Source organism: Cydia fagiglandana, chromosome 10 (genome assembly GCF_963556715.1).
Source record: "Cydia fagiglandana chromosome 10, ilCydFagi1.1, whole genome shotgun sequence".
In the NCBI taxonomy this organism is placed as follows: Eukaryota; Metazoa; Arthropoda; class Insecta; order Lepidoptera; family Tortricidae; genus Cydia; species Cydia fagiglandana.
The window spans coordinates 2,019,168-2,034,262 of NC_085941.1; the positions used below are offsets into that span (position 1 = coordinate 2,019,168).

The 15,095-nt window shown below is 36.8% G+C and overlaps 1 protein-coding gene across 1 annotated transcript; it reads left to right on the forward strand.

The window, feature by feature from the left end:
- Positions 1–6: 6 nt before the first annotated feature.
- Positions 7–13,327, forward strand: LOC134668390 (cathepsin L). Its single transcript, XM_063525871.1, has 7 exons — positions 7–144; positions 1,025–1,121; positions 1,683–1,885; positions 3,487–3,646; positions 8,966–9,171; positions 10,607–10,805; positions 12,642–13,327. Exons 2-7 carry the CDS (start codon positions 1,029–1,031, stop codon positions 12,801–12,803), a joined length of 1,023 nt encoding a protein of 340 aa, XP_063381941.1. The 5' UTR covers positions 7–144; positions 1,025–1,028; the 3' UTR covers positions 12,804–13,327.
- The last annotated feature ends 1,768 nt before the right edge of the window (positions 13,328–15,095 follow it).

Genomic DNA, 15,095 nt, shown 5'->3' on the forward strand with positions numbered 1-15,095 from the left:
CGTCATCCTTGGCATAAACAAATTGGGAGCTCCGCGGAACTGTCGCGTTTGATGATATTCGAAAGACTGTCCCGCGTCGCGATAATTAATTATAATTTAATTAATTTATAGCTAATTCTGACTGTATCGTTGGAGGATATTGGGGTAAGTTGAAGACATAATTAATATTAGTGCCTTAGTTATGCGTTGTTTTTTTCTCGAAGATAAGTATTCTTTCTTTGTTTGGAATCATGCCCCCTCCGCCCATATCAACACCGAACTCCTTTACAGATGCCACTGCGTAATATCTACGATTTCCTTGTTACAATCATTTGAAGGCTAGTCAAACCTGACGTGAATTAAATGTACAGTTTCTGAACTGCTTCTCTTACCTAAGCAATTTCTTGGTTTCTATAAATTTTTAGTTATTAAACTTGAACTACCCACTACTTATTTGGTCGTAGTTTCAAGAATAAGCAAGTCATTATACCTAACCGAGTTCAAGGTGGGAATAATTAACTGCTTATAAATCTTGTTTATAATTTCTGGGGCAGTGGGTTATCCTTAACTGGTCTAGACAGGGTATGTAACTTTAAATAGGGAAAGTTTTTCCGTGATAAACCGACTTAGTAGTTTGAAATTGGTTGTGCATACTATACAGTTCATAAAAAAATCTTATATTTATTTTATTGTTGTTCATAAATTCTATAAAAATACACAAGGTTTAATAATTTTAAGTATGTGTTCCACTTGTCTTTATCTACCAACTATTTATTATTTGTTATTTCAAGAATTCAATAAGCGAGTCATACCAAGCAGAGTTCAAGGAGGGAACAATCAACTGTTTATTAATGTTGTTTATTATAATTTTTGGGACAGTGGGCTATCCTTCTGGACTAGTGGGTATTTAACTTCAAAGAGAAAGTTTTAGATTAATACCCATTTAATTAAACTGCTTTAAAAATTCACTATGCAGCTACTTTAGCTCAATAAAGAAAAATCTTTTGTTGTTTATCAATTTTAAGTAAATTAATGTTTGTTATAGTAAAATGAAGTGCATAGCTGTGCTTCTGTGTGTGGTGGCAGCCGCCAGCGCTGTCTCCTTCTTTGACCTGGTTCGCGAGGAATGGACCGCATACAAGGTAATATTCCTAATTTTCTGCTATTTTTTCCTGACATTACTATTGCCAAGTCAAGCACAATTTTCAACACACAAAAACAATAATTTTATTACCTGTTGTGACATGGTCGTACCTAAAGATTTCATAAGGCTAGGTACATGACTGGCATGTTCTGTCATCATGACTATTTCCCATTATATAATTTTCTTTGAGGAAAAGTTGTAATGGATAATGTGAAAATCGGTATAATATTCCAAGAAACTCTTTTAAAATTCTTATTTTAAAAATGAATGAAGTAAAAATTGTTATTCTTAATCAATATGAAACATATTTTTAATTTATAAGGTGTACTTGGGTATATCCAAATAATAGTTTCGGAAACAAATGTCGGGTGATTGCGAAAATCACCCATGAATCCGTCATATTAGGTCCCGTTTTCGGAATTAATCATATTTCGGCAATATTCAAAATTACCACATACAACTTAATTAAACATTTTAATTACCAGACATAAAGCTCTGTTTTCATTTTTTATTCTCTTTGACATAAGCATTTATCAAATTAACGAATCAATCCCACCAGATGGAACACAACAAACAATACGAGTCAAAGGAAGAGGACAAGTTCCGCATGAAAATCTACGCTGAGAACAAGCACAAGATCGCCAAGCACAACCAGAAGTACGAACAGGGCCAGGTCTCGTTCAGACTGAAACAGAACAAGTACGGAGATCTGCTGCATCATGAGTTCGTGCACACCATGAACGGCTTCAACAGGACTAACAAGTGAGTACCTGTTATACTGTTTTTTTTAAAGCTTGTAAAGTATTCTACTGCTAGCTGCTGGGCAAATGCCTCCCCCATTATACATATTGATTTTTACTGTACATTATACATATTTACATTTTTGATCTCAAGTCCACCAATTTCATATACATGTATAAACTTACTATTAATATTATACATACAACTATTTAGATAGAAATTTTATAAAGTATTGCTTTTTCCTTAATCGAATTAGGTATGTAGCTAAAAGTATTATAACCAATCTGCACATCTGTCCATAATGTGTGATAGGTTACCAAGAGGAAAGTCCAATGCTAATAATGGTCAATAGAGATAAGCAACTGCTAACTTTTCTGACTTAAAATAAACAAAGCCCAGCTCATAATGTTATGATAGCTGCTCTCAGTATTTTTAAAGTTTTTAAGCTAACAAAATGTTTTAAACTAATTAACAAACAGTGGTCTTCTGTTTTACATATTAATTTTATAGGTATATTTCCAGCTTTATCAGTTTTATTACTTATTTAAAATAGGTAAAGAACTTGAACAATGACTTACAGAATTAGGTCGCAGATAGCGATTCTGCAAATAATGCTTATCTGTAACTGTATGTTTGGGAAAAATATAAACAATGGTGCAAACTGACCCGCGGGGCACTAGATAACTTCTATTTGTACAGGTTCGCCATTATCTATACATACTTTTGTAATAAAGGAAATGATATATGTATTGGGTTTTTGAAGTTGATTGATCTAATGTACTCGTAATATAGAATATAGGCGATGGTTGCGTTTAGGTATAGGTTAGGGGTTCCTATAAGTTTTGGATTTCTTTTTGCCAAAAATTAAACGTATGTGAAGTATTAGAACAAATTCAATTATTTTCAGAAAATATTTTAATTTTTGTTTTAATTAAATCATTTTCAGTTTTATTTCAGGTTATAATTAAACTTGTCTACATTTGACCTAGTGTCCGTCTTTTATTGTAACTCACATCTTAAAATCGTTATCAGTTTTTAATTTCATCACAAATATCTATACTAATAATGCTTGTTTGAGTAACGGTTCGGCTACAGCTAAGACTTATTTCAAAGAAAAGTATCTTTGGACACAACCTCCCCAAAGTAATAAGTACATTGCAACATCTATTGTCTATTAGGTATTCTAGGCGTAAATAGTCATCTCTAAGTGTATCTAAAGCGTTAGATTATCTCGCAGTACCTAACTATAATTAAAGCTAACGATCCTTGTACGCGTTGATTCGCAGTTTGACTGCGCGTAGCTAATCGTCGATAAGCAGTTTACGTTCTGTTCTTATCGTCAATAAATTGTTTTTTTTTTTGACCTTGCTAGTAGTCATTTTCGGATTTTTTTTATTAGTCTTAAAATTTAATGTGACATTAATATTAAATAAATAATTAAGTTTAGTACTACGCTTCCCGCTTCCAATACAAAAGAAATCAGTCAAAATAGTCACTCTCATTATGATTGACGACGATTAATTTCAACGCCTAATATAGGGGGTGAAAATGGATTTTAAAGTTTTTTGCCACAAAGTTGTGACAGTATATTACGTGTATTTAAACACTGCATTTGCCCACAGACACAAGGGTCTCCTGTCCAAGGCCGCTGGCGTCCGCGGCGCCACCTTCATCTCTCCGGCCCACGTCACCCTTCCCGACCAAGTGGACTGGAGGAAGAAGGGCGCCGTCACCGAAATCAAGGACCAGGGCAAATGCGGATCCTGCTGGTCGTTCAGTACTGTAAGTACTTTATTATTTGTTACATCACGTTAAGCTGACACCTCCTTGGCAGTAGCCATACTTGATGCCTGATAAGTTGGATTGGTGCAAGAAGGGCAGTCACCGAAGTCAAGGACCAAGATTTATGGTTGGGTTAGACCAGATTTAAAAATTTTTTTGTCATTTTGTATCCTACCCTACATAAAAAAAATTGTCTCTGTCTGATAAATACATAATTAAATTTTCGTGCCATTAAACACTATTGTACAAGAGGTGCCGCGACCAGGATAAAATAATAATATACAGATATCCGCCTCGCCTATTAAAGTCACATAAAAATTCCTAGAACCTATTAAAACGTCCGCCTCCTTTCTCCCGGCGTCATTCAAACATGTCAGTCGCGAAATGACTGCTTGACCGATTTAACATTATCACACTTCCTCCCGAGTTCGCGCAATTCATTCAAATTGGTCACACCAGGGTCTTTTGAGGACCAAAATATTTATGACCACCGAACTTAAGTAAATAAGTACCTATTTATTTATTTATTTATATGAGCCTAGAGTGTCCCACTGCTGGGCAAAGGCCTCCCTCCTCCCTTTCCACGTATCCCGGTTTTTACCCGTCTCCCACCTATACCCTATATGTTTTTGGTATTAGAGGTGAACAGTGTCAAGATCCCGGTATGTCCTTAAACTACGTCCAAGACCACCGGTGGACGGGCAGCAGCGTCCCTCAAATTCGGTGTACTCGACTGCGATCGCCAACTCGCCTGCCAAGCGTGGCGATTATGGCATTCACCCCCCATCCGGCACGTATGGAGGTCCAAGGGGGAGGCCTATGTTCAGCAGTGGACGTCTTATGGCTGAGATGATGATGATGATGAGTGTCAAGATTATGAATACCTGCTACATTAAAACGAAGTTGAAAAATTTGTCGTAACTCTTACAGAATGGTTTATATTACAACTAAATTGTATACAAACATTAGTCTGTATACATAGAAAGCGCTTCCTACGTTCCGTTACGGCGATCACGTGCCCGTTCACCTCGAACTAGAGTTACGAACCGGTCTTTGTGTCCATATGATCTTCACAACTAAGGAAAATACTCGATATCCTATTGATCGTTCCACATCCGAACTTTTTCCTTAACACAATCAGAGGGACCGAAAATTGCTAACCAAAATACGACCTTGTGGTATTAGAATTCAATTTTGATTCCTTGTTGATTTCGCGTTCTTGAGACTCTTGAGTTGAGTGAACGAGTTAATAGGATATGTACACTGTACTAAAATATTTGTGTCTACATGGTCTTGATGAAGGAAAATACTCCAATAATCGTTCGACATGCGAACTTTTTTCTTGCTGCTACGTACTTAATCGTTGAAACATCCGTTTAAAATGAATTTGCTTGGTACGCATTAACGAGGTATGAAGGTATCGGACGCAGCGTTCAAAACAATGTAGTAGGCAACGCATACATATTATGTTATGTACATAATACGCGACGTCAAACAAAACAATGATTCACGAAAACATCGATTTCTTAGTAAAAGTTTTATCAGGCTATTGCGACTGTTTGTAGATATAAAATAATATTTAGTTCAATAAAAATAGTTATCAAAGAATTAAAAAAAACAGAATCGATTGGTTCTGTCGTGTTATCTCCCCTCGTATTCTGCTGTCAAAAATTGGCGATTTTCTTTTCAATTGATTTTATCTTTTAAATTGTTGCCTATTCTGGTAGGAGTGTAAGGACTGTATCGTTTATTATAAATACAACTTTACTTAGCCGTTTTTTCTGGTATTATGTTTTTATTAAAAAATTACACATATAGTTTAATTAGTGCTTTAATAATAAGTAACATTTCGTCCTGGGAGATCACGTAAAGCATATGGTTTGGACAATATTTACCCAATCCTCCCGAGTAACTACAACGATTTCGGACAAATACTACAAGAAAATTTACGGTTTGCGAACAAGATAAGTATTACACAAAAAAAATCGTACTATGTAAACAGCAATTACATATGATTCGTAAAGCGAAACATCTGGGCATAGTCTAATCATTTCTTTTAGTTGGAAAAAAAGTTTTGGATCTGTGCTTGGTGGCCTTTTTGAAAATATGGCATGTTACTTACGACAACCCCGACTTTGGTATACAATATAACCATCATGGAGCGTTTCTATCGACCTGTTCTAGCCATGGTTCAACGCCATGAATGTCCGTTAGGCTTTGGATTTCGGTAGATTCTTTTAGCTGTTTCCGTCATTTCCCTGGCGTCAGAAATTGACGGGAATCCAAAATGTTGCATAAAAAGTCGTTTTCATGTAAAGATAAAATACACCACATTTATTCTGTGGATGTTCAATTGAGCAATCATGAAAAGGACACTTAGATGGCATATTTTGGCAGCATATTAACCTTTTGTTTCTTTAAATCGTACTAAGGAATCGGTGAAATAGTCTCAAATTAAGCTCGATAGGCTTGTCCGAATTACATTTGCTAGAAGGTATTAAAATCATCATAAAGTCCCTAAAATAAAATAAATGTAAAACATTCTTATATCAGATATGTCTTAAAAATACCCCCAGCATATACCTTAAGAACATAGTAATACAAAATAATACACACGTCAACAGTTAGACCAGGTTTTATCTGTATTTATAATAAACGATACAGTCCTTAGTAGTTACTGCGTATAGTATTCTTCCTTCCTAAAAGGACAGTTGTCACAATGGTTATGGACAAAGAATACAAATTACATTGCTAACCTTCACGACCAAACAAAATAAAATTGACCCCCCTTTTAAGCCGACACGGATTCCCTATTGTGATCCGTTTATTCGTTATAATTATCAATGTTATTAACACTAACCGATCGATGCGGGCCGTGCGTGTCATATTCTCATATTTATCTACGAAAATTATTACTTATTAAACAAAATACCCATGGAAACTAGTCTACCAATGTACGAGTATATGCAGTCAAGTGGTTCTTTCCCCAACTTATAAAAACCAGTCGCAAATCAAAGTCATTTTGTTCGTTCAACCCGCATGGGTTTTTGTATCGGGATGATGTAATCTTTTACCTCGTGAAAACATTTTAACTCGAGTCATAACTACAAGTGTATAAGGTATAATTTCGCTTGACAGGGCTGTAGCTCAATACTTGAGCCTAATGAGTCATGGCAGTGTATAGGTTGTTAGTTGCAGTTTTTATGTGATTTTACGAACACTCCATGCTTCAAAGATTGCTATAGTTGCCATCGCAGGTAGGTAGGTACTTATAGTTCACTATAAATTACTATTCGAAGTGCGGCCGCTTAATATGAGGCGTTTTGAGTGCCCTTAAAATCCTTAGCCTGCAGTTTTATACGCTTAGGTACCTACAAGTCAGTAGCAATCATATAGTTACAATAATAACAATAATTATGGCTGAGGGTGAATCACTCCTGTCCTGCGAGAACACTCGTATGTGTCATTTCCGCCGCTTGCTTTTGTAGATTGTAACACATCGCTGTTTATAAAATACTAGCTGTGTTCGCGGTTCTTCCCGTGTCGGTCTGTGTCAATTTACCAAAAAAATTTTGCCTATGACAAGACTTAAGCTCTTGTTTTCCTAGGATAGCGCTGCTGTTTGTTTTCCTAGGATAGCGGTGCCGTCATATAGCGGCCGTCTCCATACAGACTAGCATACTACGACATCCATATTTAGCCGTATTATTTTGTATGGAGACGGCCGCTATATGACGGCACCGCTATCCTAGGAAGACGGCCAAATACCAAATTTAGTTAAAATCGGTTAACTAGTTACTTACCTAAAAGAGATGAAAAGGTCACAAGAAAAGCAAAGAAGCAAGTGTGACTTATATAAAGTAAATATTTTTCTCTTATTTACATTTAAACATGCCGGTAAAAAAGACTGTTTCGCATCATGTAATATACATTTCCAAAAATACGTGATTTAATGCCTAAGTTGATCTTCAAAATAGGTATACTATATATATATAAAACATTCTCGTAATATGTTAGATACTTTTACAGACAACGCACACGCACGGCCTAAATTCTAACCAATTAACCCCTAAGCGCTACTTGCACCATCCTACTAACCCGGGGTTAACCGGTTAAATCGTTAACCCATTATCAAATTGTACCGGTAACCATGGCAACTCCAGGTTTAACCGGTTAACCCTGGGTTAGTGAATGCTGCAAGTGCATATAACAAGTGCAAGAACGATATATATATAATATATAAATACTTAAATACATAGAAAACAACCATGACTTAGGAACAAATATCTGTCTCATCATACAAATAAATGCCCTTACCAGGATTCGAACCCGGGACCATCGGCTTCACAGGCAGGGTCACTGCCCACTAGGCCAGACCGGTCGTCTAAAGTATAGATAGCGAATATTCGTTTTATATTAACCGGTTTAACGCCGATAATAACGAACTGAATATTTTATATTACAAGGAAGTAATCTTATATTTATTCATGTATGTAGATTGTAGGTCCATTTAAATCAAGTCACCCGGTCGACTTGAGGTCACGTATTGTCAACTCAGAAAATGGGTCAGTCTTCCACTTGTGTCAATATGTTTGCTGTTACCAATACAATTGCGCTTTATGGAATTTGTTACGTGTATTGTATTTGTATTGATTAAATCGTTGAAGTCGTTACTCATACTTAGAAAATGCGTTGAAATCGTAACACTATAAGTAAATATACTTTCTTCAGGTTCAAAATAGAAAGAAGTTATCGAACGTTACCTACATTAAATGTTACATACATACAATTTAAGTATGGATTAGACATATTTCGAGGGACTCATTTCTAGGAGTCAAAAGAGGATTATTTATTATATCTCTCGATATTAAGCGCGCGGTGGTTTTATGCGATAAACGCAGCGTTAAACGCGATGTGTTTGCCGCACACCATTTTACATCATATCGAATGACCAAACATTGTTTTACGCGGTAAACGCAGCGGTAAGCGCATTGTCATTTTTCCTACATTCCGTTGCATGTGTTGAACGCTGCATTTATCGCGTAAAACGACCGCGCGCTTTATTTGAACTATTTTCTAAAATACTGCGTTTTGGGGTGGTATTCCATCTCAATATCTTATTCCAATGTGTAATTATTTGCATCTCACATTTTGCTAAATAAGAGAGTGAAACGCAATGCACATGGGACAAAGAAATTGGATGGAATGCAATACCACCTAACATCACTCGCGTTGAAATGTTGTTTTTCCTTCCTTATCCTCCCGTTTTGTTTTTCGTTACTACCTGATGATTATTTTACAATAATATTTCTCCCACAGACCGGCGCTCTGGAAGGGCAGCATTTCCGCAAGAGCGGCTACCTGGTGTCCCTCTCCGAACAGAACCTCATCGACTGCTCCGCGGCCTACGGCAACAACGGATGCAATGGCGGACTCATGGACAACGCCTTCAAGTACATCAAGGACAACGGAGGCATCGACACTGAGAAGTCTTACCCCTATGAGGCTGTGGATGATAAGTGCAGGTTAGTTGAATTTGACGGTAGATGCGCGGCGGAGGCTGAATCGCGCTAACGTTTGCTCGACGTAAAAAGTGTATGTAGTGTCGATAAAAGTTCTAGTTTGAGTTTGGTTCTTATGGACAACGCCTTCAAGTACATCTAGGACAACGGAGGCATGGACACTGAGAAGTCTTACCCCTATGAGGCTGTGGACGACAAGTGCAGGTTAGTTGCTGAATTTGACGGTAGATGTCGCTGTTAGGTGCGCGGCGGAGGCTCGATCGCACTAACGTTTGGTCGACGTAAAAAGTGTAATACTAATAAGTAGCTCTTGGTCGAAAGACAATGGCGGCATCGACCTTATTATCATAATTTTTTTAAATGTTTTTGCTCACTATTAAGATAAACCAGTACAGACCGCAAGTCGTAAATTTTCCTCAAAGACCAATCAAGTTTTTCATTTGCGATGCATACATTGTTATAAACAGCGATAGTATTTGCTCCTATAGTTAAATTTACTACAGTTACTACCTACTTTAGTCAGGAAATAATTGAAACTAATGTATAAATGTAGTCAAGTTTTCCGGGCATTTCAATTTTTCCTTGAGTTATCAAAACAATATAGATAAACAATACAATATAGATATGACGTTTTGTATTTAATTTTTATCATATACAGCTAAATTAAAAGGTTGTGCAAAATATTGTAGCCAAAAATTAACAGCTTAAGTACATTGCTCTACTTTTTAGTACTCTTCATAGTTTTTGTCTATGATTTCCATATGATAGTAAATCTAATAATATGTAATAGCTGTTCGGCGAAGGAAAACACCGTGAGGATAACTGAATACATCCGCGAAGAAATTTAAAGGTGTATGTGAAGTCCCCAACCCGCATTGGGGCAGCGTGGGGATTATATCCTAATATCTCTCGTGCATGATCCGAGGCCTGTGCTCAGCAGTGGGACGTATAATGACCAAATTTTTATATTTTAACCTCTAGCAGCCCAGAGACCTATAAAAAGGTCTCCTGTTCCATTCTAATTTGAACTTTGTGTTGACGATATAAAATTTCATTTTGCTTGGCAGGTTTGACGTATGGGCGGCTAGAGGTTAATAAATACTAATTCTGAATTTATCACTTCATATGAATACGTTTACAGTCTAACCCCCTTATTAAAAAAAACTTAACGGGCCTTATAAATTGTGTTTTGGCCCTTTCTTACTACATAATACCTACATAAGTTAAAATGACAGATAACGACAAACGATTCATAGCTAATTCAGACCAGTAACGCGTTTATGAATAACGCCATTAGCTTTTACATGATGAACATCCAAATGCAACTATGAAATCCATGATTATCATAAACTATACGAGCTTTTTAACTCTGACACCCAAAACTTTACCATTTTATTACACTAATACCAACAAGATCTAACCAGAATATTCTCCCCAGGTACAACCCCAAGAACTCCGGTGCTGATGATGTTGGCTTCACCGACATTCCTCAAGGAGATGAGCAGAAGCTTCTAGAGGCGGTGGCTACTGTGGGACCAGTGTCTGTGGCCATTGATGCTTCGCAAGAATCCTTCCAGTTCTATTCCGATGGTGTTTACTTTGATGAGAACTGCTCGTCTGAGAACCTCGACCATGGGGTAAGTTGGTTCTAGAAACTTTTAGAGGCGGTGGCTACTATTGGAAATTACATGAGGAAATTTCGGGGCTTTTCCACGTATATACAAATTGTTTATTAAATTTGGAATAAAATGAAATATTTTTTTTAAGAAATATAGGTCAAAAGTAGTTTGTTGCCTACGAATACGTACAGTCACGCTCCGTGATTTTTATGCCATTTAGGGTTCTAGCTAAATTGGACAATCTATAGCTTAAGTATGGTACAATTAATTTAGCTAAGGACCCTAAATGGCATAATAATCGCGGAGCGTGATGGTACATTCTATAATGATTAAAAACTTTTGACGACTAGTCTGGCCTAGTGGGTAGTGACCCTGCCTGTGAAGCCGATGGTCCTGGGTTCGAATCCCAGTAAGGATTAGATTAGATTAGCATTTATTTGTGTGATGACACAGATATTTATTCCTGAGTCATTTCTATGCATTTAGTTGTTGTCTGAGTTGTTTTCTATGTATTTAAGTACATATTTATATATTATATATATTGTTGTCTGAGTACCCACAATACAAGCCTTCTTGATCTTACTGTGGGACTTAGTCAATCTGTGTAAGAATGTCCTATAATATTTATTTATTTTTCTGTTCACTTACCACTGATGACTGATGCAACCTTGGAGGTCAGACGCGATCACGCACGCATACAAACAAACTTTATCTGCAATCATTACAATAATAATTAGCCTATCTGTTAAACGTGCGGATAAACACGCGACTTATATCTATCTCTATCACAGATCGACACTGTACACGAAATATAACAATATTAACACGAACTTTTAAAAAATCATTGCAATACAAATTTAGCGAAATGTCATCTATAGTTCGTTTTTTTAGGATTAGAAAGAACTTTAAGGAAGGTAAGCGATTTTGACATATCTTTTAATTGAAAAAAGCTTTTTTAAAATCAATAACTATTACTTACTCGTATGAAAGCAGAAGAATATAAATGATCGTATTAGATTCATAATTGTTACATATTTGCCGTAACTTATTTTTAAAATATGTATGTTATTCAATTAAAAGACACATCAAGGTTGTTTACCTTATTTCTAATGCAAAAAAAAACGAACTATAAGTCTAGTCATCTTGTTTTTGTTTGTGGGTCAAATCAAAGGGTCAAATTTAAATTAAAAGTAAAGTGACATGTGTATTAGTGTCTCACATTTTGCTTAATGATAGTGAGACGCAATGACATTGGAGAAAGAAATGGGGTTGGCCGGTCGAAGTTTTTAGCAGATGGCGCCGTCATAACATGCCCTGTCAATCCCTAGTATTGTGTCAAATATTTTGTTTTTTTAATACCCTGGATGCCAGCCCTTTAAGTCATATCTCATAGAAAAACGGGCAAGCTATGATGGCGCCATCTATGCAAACCTTTGACAGTTGCCAGCCCCATTGGACAGGTGGAATACCACAGTACATGATCCATAAATACTCTCTTCTTCCTGGCGTTATCCCGGCATTTTGCCACGGCTCATGGGAGCCTGGGGTCCGCTTGACAGCTAATCCCATGATTTGACGTAGGCACTAGTTTTTAAGAAAGCGACTGCCATCTGACCTTCCAACCCAGAGGGGAAACTAGGCCTTATTGGGATTAGTCCGGTTTCCTCACGATGTTTTCCTTCACCGAAAAGGGACTGGCAAATATCAAATGATATTTCGTACATAAGTTCCGAAAAACTCATTGGTACGAGCCGGGGTTTGAACCCGCGACCTCCGGATTGAAAGCCGCACGCTCTTACCGCTAGGCCACCAGCCATGATCCATAAAATACTAACATATGTTTTTGTCTCACAGGTGCTCGTAGTCGGGTACGGCACGGACGAGTCCGGCGGCGACTACTGGCTGGTCAAGAACTCGTGGGGCCGCAGCTGGGGGGACCTCGGCTACATCAAGATGGCGCGTAACCGCAACAACCACTGCGGCATCGCCTCCGCCGCCTCTTACCCACTAGTTTAGATCTATATCAACTCGAAAACATTTCAAGCCCACTAACCCGGGGTTACGCGATTAAACCGCTAACACAGTGTCAAATTGTACTGGTAACCATGGTAACTCCAAGTGTAACCGGTTAACCCCGGATTAATGGGATGGTGCGTGGATCTAAGAACTCCACGAAAATATCACTTGCTACCAACTCTACTTTGACTTGTAGACACATTGGAGTTCTAATAACGAAAGATAGACATACCATATCTACTGCCAAGAAATCCTCGAAATCGTCAGGTTGCCTTGCCACCTAAAGTACCATTCTATTGAACTTACTAACTATGTAAACAAACCGCCATATTGAAATTGTAAAAGAATTATGAATTTACTAGTGAGTTTTGTTTACATAGTTAGCAAGTTCTATAGAATGACATTTGTTAACAATGTTTACACATTGGGGATCTAATAAAATAACAAAAGAAACACCATCTTAACATCTACCAACATCCAAAGAAAATAAAATTATATTTTTATAAATTCTAGACCTAAAATAATAAGCAAAAACAGTATGAGACCGTATTGTATTTTAGAATTGTTCAATACTTTTATTTAACTTTATTGATATTTTATATTTCGTTGTACAAAGCGTTGTATCTTCGATTTTTAGTTGAAATACAGAGGTCGTTACTTATTGAAATAAATACAAACTGTTGGTGGCACCGCATTTTATAATTTTAGAAGCCGATAATATCAGATTAAGGCTTACTGGAGATAAAACAATAAATAAATAAAAATCAAAATGTAGAAAGGCTAGCCTATTGTGATCATGGCTATAAGTTATATATAAAAGATCTTAGTGATGTCTAATTATAAGTCTCTGAAGCTTTACAAATTTATACTTAGTTGTAAGGCTATGGAATTGTGAAATTTGTAAATTTTATCTACTTTAAGTTTTAGCATTAGTGAATGTCGCAACCCTGTGTAAAAATGTAGCGTCATTGTCACAGGTCACAGTCAAACAGCAAAAAAAATCTTAATACTCTTAAAGGCTTGCTACACGGTCGCCGACAAGCCTTCTAACCGTCTGACCTTGGTCTGTCCTTGGTCAGTTTTGGTCAAATTTTGTTGGTAACAACTGTCTACACGGTCCGGGACCGGCCAAGGCCACGCGGTCTGGGGGCTTGTCGGCGACCGTGTAGCAAGCCTTTTATGGTACTTAGTACTTACTGAGACTTTTTGACTGTGACATTTCTGATCATTCCATTGCTTCAATCTTCAATGAAACATCACATTTTATTCTAGGACTGGGTCTTGTATAAGTGTGAATTAAATAATTACACAGTTTTATAAGGCCTAGACTAAGTAGTTTTAATGGTAGGTTAAGTTCAAATTTTACGTTGTGATATGATTTGCGACTGTGAGAAATATAAATATATTTTATTTAAAATACATTTTTTTATTTGCCACCTGAGAGCATCCTTATAAGATCCGAAAATTTTGACGCACTTTAATAAAAAAAAATGCTTAGAATAGTCAGACCAATCTAACATAGCAGCGATTTTGAAAATTCTATGAATTTGACGTTTAAAATAACACTTGCACAGTCTGTGCTGTCACAATCGCTGCCGAGTTAGCAAAGTGACTCTACCAGTCTTCGATTACAAAATGGGCAATAAAACCAATGCTAGGCGAACATAGGCCCCTTTACAGTAATAACATTAAGGGCCAGTTGCACCAGCCACATTTGACAAACTGATCACCGTCAGCCGGCGCGCCCCGGCGCTTTACTATGAAACTTTCCATACATAAAAATTTAGCGAACTCTTTAACGATACGAACAGTTTGGTGCAACCGACCCTAAGCTGGCTATTTGTGACGTCCCACGGGCAAAGGTACCTTATGGCGGGTATGGAGTTATGCATACCCCAGTAATCTACAATAAATAAGCTATCGATAACACAAAAGATCAACCTTCTAAGTTGCGTAGTTACAGAGATATGATTTTTTGAAAATAATGTTGTGAAATGAGCAACTTTACGATAGAGAAGTTTTAAGTTTAGCCGCCTAAAAAACTATGTTCCTGAAGTAAGTTACATAGTTGACTACAAATAATAATACCTTATATATCTGAGATTAAAAAAATGTTGCGACTTGTTCTGTAATGCAAATAGAAACCTTTGATATCGACTGATTTATGTGTATACTAACCAATCTCTTGAAAATAAAGTTTTATTTCATTTTCACGATTGATTGCAATGAGCTCTCAAGATTTAAATTGTATCTATTAGAAAACGACACTGAGAGACAGTTTAAGCAAAAAAC

Bases quoted from the DNA above. Each gene is read 5' to 3' on its own strand.
- LOC134668390 (XM_063525871.1), top strand. From the start codon at position 1,029: ATGAAGTGCATAGCTGTGCTTCTGTGTGTGGTGGCAGCCGCCAGCGCT. The intron at 3,647-8,965 runs GTAAGTACTTTA...TTTCTCCCACAG, and splicing joins CCTGCTGGTCGTTCAGTACT to ACCGGCGCTCTGGAAGGGCA. The intron at 9,172-10,606 runs GTTAGTTGAATT...TATTCTCCCCAG, and splicing joins GCTGTGGATGATAAGTGCAG to GTACAACCCCAAGAACTCCG.